Source organism: Fringilla coelebs (genome assembly GCF_963513975.1).
Source record: "Fringilla coelebs genome assembly, chromosome: 13".
Lineage (NCBI taxonomy): Eukaryota > Metazoa > Chordata > Aves > Passeriformes > Fringillidae > Fringilla > Fringilla coelebs.
Genome location: NC_140039.1, coordinates 1,162,347 through 1,174,973, shown reverse-complemented (window position 1 = coordinate 1,174,973; position 12,627 = coordinate 1,162,347). Strand labels below are relative to the sequence as shown.

Here is a 12,627-nt window from a genome sequence, read left to right as displayed (position 1 = left end):
GACTCCTCACGGATGGCACCCACTCCTCACTCTTTGCACACACACAGATCCATACACTTCTCCATTAGGAAAGGAGTCTGGAGGCTAGAGATATAATACATGAAATTTGGAAAGAGCAAATTTTGCTTTCCCAACAACATCCCTGGAATAACTCAAGGAAAGACATCTCCCAGCGACTCCATCCCAGGTTTTGCACAAAGCATGTTGGGTTTATTAGTTCCATGCAGGCTCCAGCCTAGCTGGAGATATTCATTAAAGCTGCTAGTTCTTTATCTTAATGACTCTCAGGCTTAGTGTATTAATTCAATGCTCCTGGTAACAAAGGAAACAAGCCTGGCTTGAATGCCAAACCTTCCTCCTCTCCCTCCCTTCCCAGCCTCCGCCTCCTCCCCCTCTCAGCACATCCGAATGCACACCATGAGCCTGCTGACTGCACTCTGAGTGCAAGTCCCAGGGAAAGAGGAGTCACTTGCCACAGGAAAATTAGAGAGCTTAAGCCCGTTCCTTTATTACACTCCAGATAGCACAGAGCGTCGGGAAATGAAGGCGACAGATCAGCGTGGAATTAACAAATCCACTGCAACACTGCCACAACCTCCGGGGAGCTCTTTGCCTCGGCACCAAGAGCTGGCAGGTGTCCAACTTTCCCATGAACCTCCCTATCCCGCTCTACCCATCCAGCTCTGCCATCCAGCTCTCCCCATCCAGCTCTCCCCATCCAGCTCTGCCATCCAGCTCTCCCCATCCAGCTCTGCCACCCAGCTCTGCCATCCAGCTCTGCCATCCAGCTCTGCCATCCACCTCTACCCATCCAGCTCTGCCATCCAGCTCTGCCCTCCAGCTCTCCCCTCCAGCTCTGCCATCCAGCTCTGCCCTCCAGCTCTCCCCATCCAGCTCTCCCCATCCAGCTCTGCCATCCAGCCCTGCCCATCCAGCTCTGCCATCCAGCTCTGCCCTCCAGCTCTCCCCTCCAGCTCTCCCCATCCAGCTCTCCCCATCCAGCTTTCCCCACTCCAGCTCTCCCCATCCAGCTCTCCCCATCCAGCTCTGCCCTCCAGCCCTGCCATCCAGCTCTCCCCATCCAGCTCTCCCCATCCAGCTCTCCCCATCCAGCTCTGCCATCCAGCTCTGCCATCCAGCTCTGCCACCCAGCTCTGCCACCCAGCTTTCTAATCCACCTCTCCCACCTAGCTCCCCCATCCATCTCTGCCCTCCAGCTCTCCCCTCCAGCTCTCCCCATCCCACTCTACCCATCCAGCTCCGCCATCCAGCTCTGCCATCCAGCTCTGCCACCCAGCTCTGCCACCCAGCTTTCCCATCCACCTCTCCCATCCAGCTCCCCCATCCATCTCTGCCCTCCAGCTCTCCCCTCCAGCCCTGCCATCCAGCCCTGCTGCAGAGGCAGTCTGGATTCTCTCCCCAGAGCACTCCCCAGGAGGGGCTGTCTCCTGGACAGCAGATGGAGTCCATTACACTGCATCAAACACTTGACCCTTGGCCATTTTCAGCCACACTTTCTATATTTTATCTGTGCCGGGAACACCACAGTAAGGACTAAAGGCTCATTCTCATGTGCAACAGATCCCAGCTTGGGCCAGAAAAGCTACTTTTTTGTAATTTATCTCAGATTTCTTTTTCTGCAGATCTTTCTGATCCAGATTTAACCTTGGAAGTCCAACATTGGGAAAAGGGAATAAATTTTTACAAAAACTGTACCTCAAAATGAGTGATTCACAGGCTTACATATATTACTTCAAAGCTATTTGTGTAGAAGGGATTATCAACTTGAATTCTTGGGAAGAATGAAAGGGTGATCAAGCATGGGACAGGGCTGCCCAGGGAGGGGTGGAGTCCCCATCCCTGGAAGTGCTCATGGGACTGCTGGACATGGCACTCAGTGCTCTGCTCTTAACAACCTGCTGATCAGTCACAGGTTGCACTAAGTGATCTTGGAGTTTTTTCCAACCTAAATGACTGCTTGACTTTAAACCCATCTTGTTCCAGCCATGACCAGGGTGCTTCCCTAGAGCAGGAATACCCAGGAGTACCCTGTGAGCTCTCTACTGATCAACACCAAAGGTTGTAATGACTTAAAGCCAGCCACAGCCTTTGGCTCACTTGCAGCTCTGTAACTCCACTGATTCCAAAGGATTTCTCCTGATTTTCACTGTGGCAAATGAGGCAGCAATCAAACCCAGCATTTCAGACTGTGCTATGAAAATGAGCCAAGCCTGCCCAAATGAAGCCCTTACATTTTCTTGAAATGATGTCAGAAAATGTTGGATGAATATGGATGATTTTTCCCAAAGAGAAGTCCCTACACATTTCATTAAGCGGGAATGGCTTAAAATGCCATGTGACAGGAAGCAATCTTCTGAGAGCAGCCACTCAGCAGTGGTAATGTGGAAAAATGTAAGGAGAGGAAAATGATTTTTAAATTTGACATCTGGAAAACATATCTGGTAGAAGGCGAGCTCCAGAAATACACGTATATTTTTAAATCCAGACAAGTTGCATAACAGACAATTGGTGTCTGTGTTTCCCTTTGCTAATCTCACAATAATTAAATCCTACCAGTGAACTACTGGCGCTGGAACAACTCCTAGTCCTTTATTACAGAGCTGATAGTGCTGGATAACGGGTCTGAACAGATTCTGGAGCAGTTAATAAGCAAAGGAAGCGATCTCCCAGCAGTGCCCAAGCCCTGCAGCAGGATATCCTCCATGCAAATTCCAGCAGATGGAATTCACCAGCCAAGCCGCTCCCTGCTTCACTTCTTCCAGCTTCTGACTCCCCTGGCCTGGGGTACCCTGCAAGGACGGGCTAGAGTAGAACAGCCTCCTTTTTCCACAGAATCCATTACTCTACACATTAGCAGGGAAAATTACTATGCAGCTAGTGGTCTTGTCACCAAACCTCAAGGTAAGGATAGCAATGATTTATATTTAAATAAAATTGTTGCACTTCACTTCTTTGATCATTGGTGTTGCATGTCATTAAACTGCCTATGCTGTACTCAAAGAGAGAAAAGGAATTGTCCTTGCTGTGCTACAGAATGGGTGTTGGTCTGTATTCCCACCATGCTGCATCCCCAGAGGGAAGAGGGTCAAGGGACACCTCCTAAGACCCCAGCTGCAGAGCTGCCCCAGATCTGCAGGCTGCAACATCAGCAGGGTGTGGAGCTGCTGGAGAGATCCAGAGAGGCCACGGAGCTGCCCCAGGGCTGGAGCCCCTCTGCCCTGGAGCCAGGCTGGGAGAGCTGGGGGTGCTCACCTGGAGAGGAGAACGCTCCAGGGAGAGCTCAGAGCCCCTGGCAGGGCCTGAAGGGGCTCCAGGAGAGCTGGAGAGGGGCTGGGGACAAGGGCTGGAGGGACAGGACACAGGGAATGGCTCCCACTGCCAGAGGGCAGGGATGGATGGGATACTGGGAATTGGGAATTGTTCCCTGGCAGGGTGGGCAGGCCCTGGCACAGGTGCCCAGAGCAGCTGTGGCTGCCCCTGGATCCCTGGCAGTGCCCAAGGCCAGGCTGGATGGGGTTTGGAGCAGCCTGGGACAGTGGGAGGTGTCCCTGCCATGGCAGGGCTGGAACTCTGCTCCAGCAGCACTTTCTGCTGGGTTGAATGCTCTGGGACACATCAGTGGGTTTTTATTTGGATAAAAATAACTGGATAGACAGAAACCTTTTAAAAAGCATCAGAATGATGTTGTCAATTCAACTCTCCTCATCAGAACTGGTATATTAAACTTGCAATCTTTTTATCAAAACTTCTATGTCTTGAATTCTAGGCTGATGCACCCTAGTTTTTATAGAACTGATATTCAGCTCCTGATTATAGGCTTTTGCTGCTTCTGACCAGGTTTTTCCCCTTGCCCTGAAAAGTAGGTGCCTTTCATTATTTATAATTTTTTTAAAAAGTGAAATAAATCAAAGTATCAGACCCATCTCAATGTTAAGAACTGACAGACTCAGAGGGTGGAGATCCTGTGCTGCTTCTTCTCTCCTGGGTTAGCAACAGTCTGGGAGTGCCTGCAGTCACTCCCCCTCCAATCCCAAATCATTCACTTCAAAATGATTTGTGGCTATTTGTGTAACCAGGAAAACAAAACACTAGAAAGGCTGATCTGTTCAAACCACAACATTTTTTAGGGACATACTGATTGTGTTAAGTCCTTCAGAAACAGCCCCCAACGGGGATTTTGCCACCTTCTCACTTGGACCCTCTGGGAGACAGGAGCAGCTGCAGGTCATTCAGGTTTCCAGTTCACATTTGATTTTTTAAAAATCCCAGTGAAAATACAATTCTGGTTTTTGCCCACAAAACAAACACTGCAGACTCCATCCCATTCCCACTAGAAATTTCTTAAACTTTAACTATTAAGGCAATACAGAAATAATTGCTTGGGTTAAAAATTCTGAATTTTAACACACCAGGAGTCCCTTTCCAGTCATCCCTTATTTCACACTAAATAAAAGGTCATCAGGATTCCCTCAGCTCCCGCAGATGAGCACAGTGCTCTTCCTCTGCAGGATGCCCTCAGGTTGCAGAGCAGCAGGATCCTCCCTGGCACTCTGTTTATTTATAATAACTGGTTTTCAAGCAAAGCATTTCATCTTTCACAGGGATTGATTTATTTTCTTTTTTTTTTCCTCCATTGTATAATAGGAAGAATTTGTGAATTAATCTGACCAAAGCAAACACATCCCACGATTCCTTCCCAGAAAAAAACACCCACTGAGATCAACTGTCACTTTTGCTCAGGAAACTCTTTTCCTATGAAAGAACTGCAAGAATTGGCACCCTCAGTGTATCCTACAATTTTGACTGACACTGAAATCGCTGCAATTCTATATCCAGGCCAAGCACAACAAACTGCTTCTTACTCTTCTCATCTGCAGACAGAAAACTCCATGTAGGTTCCAAAACTCCCTCTATTAGCACTTAGCTGCCTCCACAGGGTTTTCCTAGCCCACATTACTGAGTGTGGGCACAATTTAACCAAGGAAGGACGCTCAGTTTTTTTGTGGGACTGCAGTTTTCCAGGTAAGTGCCTGCATGAGCTCACACACGTTGCCTAAGGCTGCAGCAAAAGCTCCATGATCCAACCTGCAGCTTCCTCCCACTGACATCTTTCTTCACCTCCTGGCTTGAATTCCAATATTTATGGGACACGATCCTGTGTGCCATAAACACCATCCTGTTCCTTTTGTAATGACCAAAACAAGAAGCTCCTGCTGCTCACACACCCCACCCACCCTGCTGTGCCAGGGCCTCCCTGCACAGGGGTACTTACAGGTCGACTTTCCGTGGGTTTTCTCACAATTTGGACAGTGATAGATGTCAATATCTGGTGCCTCTTCTTCTTCCACACCAACACAGCTGGAAAACAAGAAGGCAAATCTGACGTTAGCCCGAGCCTGCCCAAGCATGGCATTAAGGGTGACAGCCCCATGTGTTTGCCATGCAGCACCCTGCCCAACCCAGCCTTGGGGCTGTGCACACTGCCACAGACTGGCTTTTTGTAGCCTGCATTCCTGAGGGCTTCCAAAAGCTGCCAGCCAGAAGCCCACTGTGGAACTCCATGAAAATGTGGCAGACAGACCCACAGAATTTTTTTTCCCCAAGGAGACGATTTTGCACCTACACAGTTCTCCCAGTACCATTCCACATAAACCTGATTACTGAAACACACCTTCACAAACTCTATGTGGGCAGCTGTGAGGTACCAGAGGGATCTTGGCAAGGGATACCATGTGCACAACCTCCACAGGTGCCACCTCTGCTGCAGTGCTGGCAGGTGAGGAGGTGGAGCAGACACCCAGCCCAGCACTCCTGGCTGTGCCAGGGTGCCAGCGAGCTGGGTTTGGATGGGAGGCACCAGCAGCAGCCCTGGGCAATCCCGTGGGAGCACGGGCTGGGGAGGAGCCAAGCACACAGCCAAGCACTGAAGCACCAAGACAAGAAGCTGCTGCACAGTCCGGGTGCCAAGCAGCCAGCCAAGGAATCCAGGTGCACTACGGCGCTGTCCTGCACGGAGGAGAGGCAAAGGGGACTCTGCTCCTGCGGCTGCAGGGCACCACACAGGGAAAAGGGTCCATCCATGGTGCCTTGGCTAGTCAAGATCACCCACCAGAGGCACCAGAGGCACCTGAGCTCCAGCACAAGGAAGACTTGATCACACCGTGCCAGGAGCTCTCCTGGGCCTTCCCTACTTCATCTCCTGAGACGCCTCCGCAGCGCTCCCAGGGAGCAGGGACAGCTGCCTCAATCAGCTGAGAGCACCTCTGAGTGCTCCCCAGCTCACAGAGAACACCAACACTGCTTTTCTGCCAAGGAAAAGGTTTGGGCAGGGCTCACACAGTGCCACCTCCACACACAAGGCCACATTCTGCCTCCTGGCATTCCCCAGCAGGGTTGAGCACTGACGAGAGCGGGAATTCAGAGTTTATGGCTCCTGCTTCTGCACGGAGGAAGCAGAGCAGAGGTTGGCTGCCCCATCTCAAAGGCCAGGCAGCAGTGGGAGCCAGTTCTAGCAAGCACCTCCCAGAACCTCTCAGATCATTCTTGCTCCATTCCAGCTCTGCAGGACACCAGCGTGTCCAAAAATCAGTTCAGCAATGGGAGGAATTCACCCAGGGTGGACACACCAGCAGCACCTGGTGCTGGTCCAGAAGCAGGAAGGCCGTGACCTGGGTGCTAAAAAGGAGGATAACAGACAATCCCATGGCCACCCCTGCCATGAGAGTGCCCAGACCCACTCCCTGAGGGCTCTGCGTGCCCTTGGCAGCGTGTGCAGGTGCGCAAGAACCAACAGAAGCGCACCTGGGGCAGGGGAGCAGCTGCTAAAATGAGCTGTGAGGGGAGCCCCCATTGCCAGAGGTGGTTTTGAAAGCCCTGCTGGCCCACAGTGGCACAGGGCACCACCGCAAACCACAGACACACCTGCTGCTGGAGAGCAGCAGCAGCAAAACCAGGGCTGCAACTGCGCTGCAAAAGGCCAAACTAGCTAAGATACAGCCACACATCCTTTTTGTCACCATTGCAACTGTTGTGTCAAAATAAGATCTGCCAGAAACATTGGTAGGTATGGTGCCCCTGTTGCACCTGTCAATGTGGGAACCAGCTCCCCTCCAAACAAAGAGCCCAGGGTGACAGAAGCTCTGCAACTAAAGCCAGAGACGCTCTCATCTCTGTGAAGCCAGACTGGGAACAGAAATCATCCTTTTGGAACTGTGTCAAAGCAACTGCAGATTTGGCTGATTTTTTTTATTAAACAGTTACTTGAAAAAATACTAAATTATTGCGTGTCCCTGGGAAGCCAGCACAGAAAACTGAAGTTTGCCGAGAGGAAAAATCACCATCACAACTATTCAGTCCTCAGAATCCTGTACATATATAGAGAAAAATATCAGATTGGTAGAAAACACCAGAAAAAATAGCAGAAAAATACCAGATTAATCAGTAGAAAAATTAAACAAACCTTGGTAGATTAGGACCAGTGTAAGAGAATGTAGAGGATTCCTCTACCCACAAAGCTGTGTCAGCTGCTTATGGCACTGGGTTCAGCTGGCTAAGCTCAGTAAAGGTATGGATTAGGCTCTCTACAAGAGCTTGGAAACGCTATATTTAGCTGAAGTAAGGAGATGAGACCCTTGGCACGGGACGGGAGGAGGTTTGAGCAGCTGTGGCACAGGGCAATGGCTGCAGCCTGGTGGGAGCCATTGTTCTGAGAGAGTCAAACATCTGAGAGAACAAGGCAGAGAAGTAAAAATAACTGACCTCAAACTGCAGCAGGCCCCTGCAAGACACACTCAACTTTTCCGACTACAGTATGGCTTTGGAATAAGGTTTGGCCACTCACAGCTGCTCACAGGGAGAAGCTGCTGCCCTCTCTGTGTGGGAATCTGGGAACTGTCCAAGGGATCTCCCAGGCTGAGCTGCCTCGGGAGAGCAGGAACCAAAACACCAACCCACTGCAGGCTGTGCTGCTCTTCTCACCCCTCTGGGCTCTCCAGGCACTGCCTCCAGCAGGACTGGTGGTGGCTTCCACGTGGATATAGGCACAGGAAACCAGATTGCCACCACAAGTTAAAGCCAGACAGCCCCAAGCGACCATTCCTGCCAGCAGAGGAACAAGGTTTTCCCACTGCCAGTGCTGGGTTTACAGAGCAAGATTTGGGCAGCAGGGGCCATGACTGACCCTGGGGTTGGTCTGAGCATTTCCACCCGGGGATAAAAAGCAGAAGGGGACTATTGTTGTTTGTCTCTGCCCAGACAAGTGTGAGATGGGTTCACTCCACGGGCTTCAAAGGACGAGGCTGGACTCTCAGGTTTGGTCTTCAAGGTTGTTTATTATTCCTTATCTACAAAGTTTTCTCTCTGCCCAGCTGGGATCTGACCAGCAAAGCAGCCAAAGGCACTCTGACCGCCTACAGGGCAGTCGCATCCTTTTATAACAAAAACTACGTAAATCTTATTTACCTTTTGTCCCCAATACTTAGCATTTTTATTAGCAAGTGTGCCTTCACCAAGAACCTATCAAAAATATCTGCGTCACACAGGAAATGGAAGACATGAAGAAGGAAGAAGAACCACGAGGCAGGCCCGAATTCCTCCATTGTGTCTCCATAACCCCCCTGTACCAAAATCTTAAAACCTGTGTTTTGCCCTGTAATTATATTATTTCTATACCCTTTAAACCCCAGTGATTCTCATATCCCCATATACAGGTGGTACATCTCTCAAAGGGTCAAAGTCAAGCCACCAGGCATTTCTGGGAACATTCCAAGGCTCCCGAGGCCCCCAAGGGTTCTCTCGGTAGCTCTGGACATCAGGAGCGATGTGCTGAGTTCCCACAGGCTGCCAGCTGTGGTAGGAGCAGGGCCCAGCTCTGAAGCATCTCCTACCCAATTTCCTGTTTTTCCTCAGGGTGGCTAATCACCAATAATGTAGAATCAAAGCATTTCTCCAGCTGAAGAAAGCCAAGTCATCCACAGTGACTCTTCAGAGCGGTGTTCTCCCCCCAGCCCCTGAAGTGCAGCACAAATGGCACTCTGTGCTTTGCAGATATTGGCTCTTCCCATGACAACACTCACTTTGGTCCCTCCTGATTTTTTTCTCAGCCCAAGAGAAACAAACATCAAAAAGACTCAAGCATCTGAAAATGATCAGGTGGGTCTAAAGGCAGCTGGAATGGCGTCACAGCCAGTGCTCGATCACAGGTGATGTCCCTGGGATCCAGGCAGTGTGTTTGGGATCCAGGCAGTGTGTTTGGGATCCAGGCAGTGTGTCTGGGATCCTGGCAGTGTGCTCAGGAGCAGGACTCCACAGTGTCAGTGCAGTACCATTGTCAGGGAAGAACTGAGAAAAGCTCTTAACACCGCTGTTGATTTAGAGGGAAACATTTTTTCCTTGTTAAAGGACAGAATCACAGAGCCATGGAATTGTTTAGGCTGCAAAAGCCCTCAAAGACCATCAAGTCCAAGCATCCCCCAGCACTGCCAAGGCCAGCTCTGACCCCTGTCCCCAGGCCACACCCACAGGGCTGTTAAATCCCTCCAGGGATGGGGACTCCAGCTGTGCCAGGGCTGGACAATTCTTTTGTGAGAGAAAACCCTTGGCAGAACACCCCAGAAAGGCCCCACCTGCTGTGCCATGGCCACTGGTGCCTGAGGGGCTGCAGCCATGCCAGCAGGAACTGGGGATGCACCTGCTGGGCAGGGCAGGGATGTGGGATGCTGCAGCAGCAGGCACCACCACCTCTCACAGCTCAAAAAACCTTCCTGCCCAACCACAGCAAAGATGGTCTAAGAGATGAATAGTCCTGCATCCAGGAATCTTGTTGGAACAATTTCAACCGACCTAATGGTTGATTTTTAAATGGTCATTAAGTGATTTAACTCATGTTGAGGGAATGTAAAACTAATTCGATAATGAGATAAAAGGGAAATATTATTAAAAATGTATTTGAATTTCACCAAAACTGTTGTAGGGAAAAAATAATAATGACAAGTAAAGGCTTTGATATTGCAGCTGTTTAAGCTGATATCTCACCCATGTTACATGGACTTAAAGGAGAATTAGCACATTAGAAGCTTTTGCAGTCAGAGACTACAAATTACATTTTTATTAGAAACTCTGGCCTTTGCCACTTTAAAATGAAATTGCTTCTGTGTTCACAGTGAAGAGATGTTCAAGTTTCAATATTCTGATAAAGTTAACAATGATTTTTTTTTTATTATGCAGGCAACACTAATAAAAGGTGAGTAAACTAAACTGGTTTTATAGCATGAATGTTTCTGGCAACCTTGGGTTGTCATCTGCAGGGAGGTGATGTTTTAAGTAGCTTCAGGAGAAAAATTAACCCACAGAGTCTGTTCTATCAAAACCATGTCACCTCCATTCAGAAATGCAACAGCCAACGCTGTGAGCGCGAGAGAAGTTAATGAAAGAAGAAAAGGGGAAAGAGGGAGGCTGTTTTGAGGGCAAGGAAATGAGCTGTTCCATGGGTTCATGTCTCCTGGTGGCTTTACAGGGTGAACTCTGACCAGAGCTCTCTCCTGTGTGCTCTCCAATGTCTCCAGAGCAAACAAACAAGCCTTTTCCTAAGCAGAAGGATTTGTCTCATCTAATCAGTCACATGTTTTCACGAAATAGAGATTTTGGAGAGCTGAAGCCTGCTGTCAGCTGGGGTTAAAGCAAAGCAGTGTGCTCAGGACTCATTCAAGAGAACAGGGACACAAGCTGGTGTCACTCCAGCAGGAAACCCAAGACCAAGGACAGCAGGAGGAGCCCAGGCACTGGTGTGGGCACAGGGCTGAGGGTGCCCTGCATGGACATCCTTAATTAAGGCCTAAATGAGAGAGAACTCAAGCTGTTCTGGACAGACAGGGTTTCACATCACCTCTCATTCGCTCACAGAAACACAAATGTGGAGAGAAAGGGAAAAGGGAAAAGGGAAAAGGGAAAAGGGAAAAGGGAAAGGGAAAAGGGAAAAGGGAAAAGGGAAAAGGGAAAAGGGAAAAGGGAAAAGGGAAAAGGGAAAGGGAAAAGGGAAAGGGATATGGGAAAGGGAAAAGGGAAAAGGGAAAAGGGAAAGGGAAAGGGAAAGGGAAAGGGAAAGGGAAAGGGAAAGGGAAAGGGAAAAAGGGAAAAGGGAAAAGGAACAGGGAAAGGGAAAAGGGAAAAGGGAAAGGGAAAAGGGAAAAGGGAAAAGGGAAAAGGGAAAAGGGAAAAGGGAACAGGGAAAAGGGAAAGGGAAAAGGGAAAGGGAACAGGGAAAGGGAAAAGGAAAGGGGAAAAGGGAAAAGGGAAAAGGGAAAAGGGAAAAGGGAAAAGGGAAAGGGAACAGGGAAAGGGAAAAGGAAAGGGGAAAAGGGAAAAGGGAAAAGGGAAAAGGGAAAAGGGAAAAGGGAAAAGGGAAAAGGGAAAAGGGAAAAGGGAAAGGGAACAGGGAAAGGGAAAAGGAAAGGGGAAAAGGGAAAAGGGAAAGGGAACAGGGCAGGGGAAAAGGCCTCCTCTTGCAAACTGAACAGCATCTGCGCAGTCCCTGCAAGGAGCCCAGCAGCTTCAGCAACACCTGAATGCAGGCACAGGGACAATCCTCACTGCTTATCAGATTGCTTGGACTGCTTTTCATCCCAGGAAATGAGCTCAGCTTTTTGACTCAGTTTCCCCCCTCAGACAGCAGCACCAACACCTGCCCCATGGCCTCGAGGCTGCTGCTGTAGAATGGACAAACACTCATTCAGTGCTTTGAAAATGCCCAGCTCTGTGCAAGAGCTGCCCACACAGAGAGCTTTCAGGGGCTTCATAAAATCATGGAATATCCTCAGCTCAAAGGAGCCACAAGGATCGTGGAGTCCAGCCCCTGTCCCTGCACAGACACCCCAACAATCCCACCCTGGGCATCCCTGGCAGCGCTGTCCAAAGGCTCCTGGAGCTCTGGCAGCCTCGGGGCCGTGCCCATTCCCTGGGGAGCCTGGGCAGTGCCAGCACCTCTGGGGGAAGAACTTTTCCCTGAGATCCACCCTAACCCTCCCTGACACAGCTCCAGCTGTTCCCTCGAGCCACCAGAGACTCAGAGCCTCCACATAAGGAAGGAGATATTTGTGAGGGTTCTTGGGCTGGTACATAACTCTCCCTGCCATCACTTGAATTCCACCAGTGAAACATTGTTCAGGATGACCAAGGTTTTTGAGGAGCCAGTGGAACCATCCACCTCCTATGTGTGCTGAAATCAACACCCAGGAATCTGGCAGCGCTCCTTCAAACCAAGCGGCTCTGACACCAGCAGGAGATGAAACGACAGCAGCAGAGATGTGCATCCACCACAACATTCCAGATCCACCGAGATCAGACAACTGGCAGGTCTTCCTCCCATCCTTATTTCTGGGCCTTGGTGAACCACTGTGGTTATTTCTGGGGCTGATGAGAGGAGGTCTGGTCTTGAATCAGAAACTGAGACCAAAACAAAACCAAGGTCCACTTGCAATGCAGGAGCCTTGGCCTGGGGGCTCCTCCAGGGAAGCTGTGTCCAGCTGGAGCGATGCCCAGGGCAGCAGGGCACTGTCCTTCCCAAGGCACATCTGCTGCAGCCCCTGAGCCACATGCACAAGGGTACAGCTG

General features: G+C 50.0%; 1 protein-coding gene across 2 annotated transcripts in view; it reads right to left on the bottom strand.

The window, feature by feature from the left end:
- Nucleotides 1-12,627, bottom strand: part of PHF2 (PHD finger protein 2) — a 52,913-nt gene that overhangs the window by 25,295 nt on the left and 14,991 nt on the right. For both annotated transcript variants that reach the window (XM_084214821.1, XM_084214822.1), the window contains exon 2: nucleotides 5,294-5,379. In XM_084214821.1, the coding sequence (XP_084070947.1) occupies nucleotides 5,294-5,379 (86 nt within the window). The remainder of the gene's footprint in view (nucleotides 1-5,293; nucleotides 5,380-12,627) is intronic.